Consider the following 5,445-nt stretch of genomic DNA (forward strand, 5'->3'; position numbering starts at 1 on the left):
ACAATAATATTTTAAAAAAACCTCCTTCAACCTTCCATGAAATCTTAAAGGAACAAACTTCAAAATCTTTAAACTATCTTTAAAACATTAAATAATATTCTAGATAATCATCAACTCAATTGGTCAAGCAATATATAGATATATATTTTACAATCCTTGATCTCAAAGATAGACACAAACATACAAATGTATTCCATAATTATTTAAGCAACATACATATCTATTCAAATGAAATGCAAACAATAAAAAAAGTACCCGAAAAAGTTGTTTTCCTATCCTACATAACTTTAAAACGTGGGTTTTCGTTTCTTTTATCTAATTTTATTTCTTCATAAAACAATTGTACGTCCCATTGGCCTCCATGTGTTTCATGCGTGCGAATTTCAAAATTCCAATTAAATAATAATAATTACATCTAGATTTTTATTAAATTAATCATTACAGGCAGTGACCACCATCAACAATTCTGATAGGCATCTCCCGGTGCTCTCGAAGTTTTATGAACAATCAACATCTTTTTTATTGTCATTCTGTTTTATCTCTTTGGTTTCCTCTCAATCTTGGCGCGTTTCGAACCCACGATCTCGGCATTTTCACCATTTCTTTCGTAGAAGGTGCTTTCTGACATCCTGTCATGCTTTTTTCCACCCTATCTTCTGAAAGCTTCTCCTTTCTTCTGAACGCACTGATTACTAATGTCTGGTTTACTGAGAGAGATACGATTGTCTTTTAATAAACAGCTCAGACCCGCACTTTAGGCGGAGAATTTTGACCACTTAGTAGCCATTCACTCTTCATATCTATAAGAATTCATCTCTAAAATAGGAAGCATTTTGGCCCAGACAAAATAAAGCAGCTATCTGATCGGTATGTCTGCATGACTGAAATTTGAATAATCGAAAGTCCTTGTCCCACTAGCAGATTACGTGTATTAACATCTCGTTTCAGCTCATCTCAATCCAAACTTTAGTATCAATTTCGAAATATACCCCAACAGATTCTTCTCCAGATCCAGCCAAAGAGCATCTTTTACTTTTTTAAGGTTTAATAAGGATTGCCCCTGCCAGTATCATGCATAGCCCTAATTGGATTTCCTTAGCCAGAATCATGTAGCTGCCCCAATCTTGTCGCTATAAGCTGAAGGGATTGATTGCATTGAAATGAACCGGACTTTGACTGCCTGTTAAAGTTGGATCACTCAAATCCCCAAAACATTCGATATAAAGAATCTACACAAGAAAATTCAGGAAAGGCAATAGCTAGATTTGAAGGGCAAAATACCAACAATGGAGGAGCCGCAGATTGGGGATTTGAAGGGCTTGAAAGTTGATCTGATTGACCCAGATGGGGAAGATCAAACCAAGCTTACCATAGATGAGATGCTCCAGAAATGGACGGGAGAGTTTGGATGTTGGCAGCTGAAACACTTTGTCATGACCAGTCTGGCGTGGACTCTGGAGGCTCTTCATACCATGGTTACGATTTTTGCTGATCGTCAGCCGGCTTGGCAATGCAAGACTTCTGTGGATTCCAGTTGCACTCCTTCAAGCTCCGTGTGCTCCATGGCAGGTACAGCTTGGGAGTGGGTTCAAGGCCCCGAAGCTTCTACTGTCTCTGAATGGGGGCTCATATGCGGTGACAAGTACAAGGTTGGAGTTGTGCAATCTGCCTTCTTCCTCGGTTGTCTTGCTGGTGTGTAGTTTCATTTGCTGAATCTCTGTTTCTGTACATAAATATATGGCTTGAATTGAAAACTTCAATCGATCATAAAGAGAGGCTTGAGAGAGAAAGCTTTTGATTGAATTTAACCAGCAGCTGCTTCTTTTTTTGGCTCAATATGGGAAAAGAAGTTCGATAGGATTGTCCGTAAGAGACTTTTTTTTTTTTAAATTTTGATGAGTCTTTTTTGGTTCGAATTTCAGAAAGAAGATCAGTAGGATTGTCTCCAGGAAAATATAAATTATCTAAAGTAAAACCCAAATTGCAATTTGGGCTGACCAATTTTTTTTCAGAATTTATGTAGTTCTTTTGGGTTGAATTTTATATCACGTTTCAGTTCCTGTAAGCCCATAAGAAAACCCAAATTGTGATTTAGGCCGTCCAGATGTTTCCAGCAATTTGTGATTATTTTATGGAGATTTTTTATTTATTTATACCTATTCTGAAGAAAATCAAAGACTGAAATCTTTCAAATATTTTAGAATTAGAAATAAGATTTGAAAAAGTCAAAAGAAAAAGCTTTTGATTGAAATTAAACAATAATTTTTTTTTGAATGAATGACTATCGAAAAATTAAAATTGTAATTTATGATCAAATTTTCTCAGTTGAACAAAACCATTAGTGGAAGATTTTATATCATAGAAAAATCACTTTTATAATATGATACAGGAGCAGAGTTTTAAATGAAATCTAAATCATTCACAAGATGGTTTTTGCCATCTGCTATAGAAGCACAACTGTAGACTGAAACCTCTTCTAAGCTTTCCAAAAATTCAAACCCTATATTTTTTTCCCTTTTCGAATAGGGCAGCCAAAAAAATTTCCCTTGTTTCAAAATTTTAGATGAAAGGATTTCTATCATTATTAAGATCGATTTTACCATCTGATACTTTGACTGAATCATTCATAAACAAACACAAACCTTAGATTGAAATCTCTTCCCCAGTAAAACCCAGCTTCAAATATTCACCGACTCTAAACTTTCTTCCCCCAAAAGCTTTCCACCTTAATCTTTTTTAGAATAAGAATGAACGGATCAACCCTTTAAACTCACCAAACATGATTGAAATTCTGTGCAGGCGCAGGAATATTCGGGCACCTTTCAGATTCATCCCTGGGCAGAAAGGGATGTTTGACCTTGGTCTGTGGAGCCAATTTAGCCCTGGGCTTGCTGACGGCGCTGTCGGCAAATTACTGGATATATTTGACTCTCCGACTATTAACAGGGATTTGCACCGGCGGAGTAGGGCTGTGCGCTTTTGTATTGGCGACGGAACCAGTGGGTCCATCAAAGAGAGGTCCAGTGGGCATGTCAGTTTTCTACCTCTTCTCAATTGGCGTAGCAATTCTACCAGCCATAGCATACTGGTCCATAACATGGAGGCATCTCTACGTCTACACATCCATTCCTTCAGGCCTCTTTTGTGTCCTCATTTTGCCCTTGATTTCCGAATCCCCTCGCTGGTACCTGGTCAGAGGAAGGGTGAACGCTGCCATGAAAGTCATGAGAACCATAGCACAAGGCAATGGAAACACAATCCCACAAGGGGTTTCTCTAAAACTAGATCAAGAGGAAGAACAAGAAGAAGAAGATCAGATCCCAGATTCAACTAACCTTCATGGAGCTTCAGGAAACCTCCTGGATGTTCTGCGCTCGCCCATGACGAGATCACGAATCACCATAATGGTCTTCATTTGGTTCGCATGTGCAACAGTTTACTATGGCCTGAGCTTAAATGTGGTAAATCTCAGCAGCAATTTGTACCTGAGCGTTTTCCTCAATGGAATTGCAGAAATGCCCGCCTTTGCCCTTACGGCCTTGCTCCTAGATAGGCTGGGAAGAAGAGTAATGCTCGTTTCCACCATGTTGTTGAGCGGATTTGCTGCTACCCTTGGAAGTGTGATCTCGGCTCTTTTGCACAATCCCAATGTCGATTCCTCGCTTGTGGGATTTCTAACAGCCGGACAGCTTGCTTGCGGGCTGTTGGGTATATTTGGAATGGCGGGTACATATAATTTGCTGTACATTTACACTTCTGAGCTGTTTCCAACGGTGGTGAGGAACACGGCATTAGGGTTTACAAGTCAGGCGGGGCATATTGGGGCTCTGATTGCTCCGCTGGTTGTTGTAATGGCGGGCATTTATCCTTGGCTGCCTTTGGCCGTCATTGGTATTGCAGGTATATTGGGAGGAATTCTGGGTATTGTCCTTCCAGAGACTATGAATCGACCCATGTATGAAACAATGGCGGGCATGGAATATGGGGAAATACCCTGTGCATAGGGTTATCCATACACTGGATTTCATTATATCGTGTTTGAATTAACAACCATCCTCACATATAGAGATCATTACGCCGAAGGCGTTCCTATACTGAAGTTCTCGAACTTTAGAATTGCATCTACGGTCAGCATTTAGCAATGCGCAGTGCAAGACCATGGAAATGTCTTTGACCGTCCGATCATTGGTCACCACCCGAGTCATAGAACACTGTTTTGTTTGGACTTTAGCCACATCAGACTATTTCTTTGGGTATATGGGTTTTTATGAGCGGTTTCTCAGTCTGTGACATTTGCCATATCCTCTGAATGATTTCTGCTACGTCTTCTTTTTTCAAATTGTCTCTCCATTTCATATGGCAGCTAAATGGAACGAAGATTTACATCGCTGAAATAAGTTAGGGATGAACTTTGATGTATGATTTAACCTTTCCAAAGCAATGAGCTTTATGATTATTCCTTATGACTTGGTAAAAAATATTAAAATATCATTTTTCCATACCAATTACATTATCTATTTTTTATTATATTAATTTACTCTGTCGTTAATTTTATTTAAAATTTATTTTTATTATGATATTATTGTTATATTAATTATTAAATATAATATATATTCTAAATACAATTTTATTTAATAAAATAATTATATTTATTATTATATATTACATTTAATTTATTAAATATAAATATAATATAATATAATCAATATATACTATTTATTTAATATAATAAATATTAAAGTTATAATATAAAATTGTTCTAGATGTTAAATGTAAATCTTATTAATTATTTTTAAACTTATAATTATAATTTAATTTATTTAAGAATTTAATTAATTTTGTGATTTTGTTAGTTTTTAAGTTGTCTTTCAATAATAATAATAATTATTATTATTATTATTATTATATATATTCTAGTGTTCACATGACAGTTTGTCTCATGGTTAGAGTTTGGTTTTTATTAGGATTACAATTTAGGGTTAGGAGTAGAAGTAGGATTACAGTTAGGATCTTGATTGGGGTTGAGGTTTGAATCATTGTTTTATTATTATTATGGTTAGGATTAGGGTTTAAAGGATTATGCTTATGGTTAGATTTAAGGTTTATATCATGATTATGATTAGGATTTTGATTAGGATTAATATTTAGGGTTATGATTGGGTAAGAGTTTACGTTAATGCAATGGTTAGGATTAGGATTGGGTCTAGAATTTGGGTTATGACATTGTTCAGAATTATGTTTATGTTTAGATTTATATCATGGTTATAATTATGGTTAGGGTTTTGATTATGATTGTTATTTGTGGTTAACGTTAGGATAAGAGTTTAGGTTTACAATAATAATTATGTTTATGTTTAGATTTATATCATGGTTTTAATTATGGTTAGGGTTTTGATTAGGATTGTTAGTTGCGGTTAACATTTGGATAAGAGTTTAGGTTTACAC

At 35.8% G+C, this 5,445-nt stretch overlaps 1 protein-coding gene and 1 long non-coding RNA gene across 2 annotated transcripts; one reads left to right on the top strand and one right to left on the bottom strand.

Annotated features, from left to right (window-relative positions):
* Window positions 1-366: 366 nt before the first annotated feature.
* Window positions 367-3,472, bottom strand: LOC149530846 (uncharacterized). The gene is made up of 3 exons (XR_016358476.1): window positions 3,336-3,472; window positions 2,643-3,210; window positions 367-1,723 (listed from the first exon to the last, which is right to left on the bottom strand). It is a non-coding gene; the product is annotated as an uncharacterized LOC149530846 (long non-coding RNA).
* LOC149530847 (organic cation/carnitine transporter 4-like) lies at window positions 1,287-4,499 on the top strand. The gene is made up of 2 exons (XM_089808785.1): window positions 1,287-1,692; window positions 2,800-4,499. The coding sequence occupies exons 1-2, from the start codon at window positions 1,287-1,289 to the stop codon at window positions 4,002-4,004; spliced, it is 1,611 nt and encodes a 536-aa protein (XP_089664911.1). The 3' UTR covers window positions 4,005-4,499.
* Window positions 4,500-5,445: the final 946 nt, after the last annotated feature.

Source organism: Cupressus sempervirens, chromosome 11 (assembly GCF_028749045.1).
Source record: "Cupressus sempervirens isolate cs-2001-9-10 chromosome 11, ASM2874904v1, whole genome shotgun sequence".
NCBI classification, from domain to species: domain Eukaryota; kingdom Viridiplantae; phylum Streptophyta; class Pinopsida; order Cupressales; family Cupressaceae; genus Cupressus; species Cupressus sempervirens.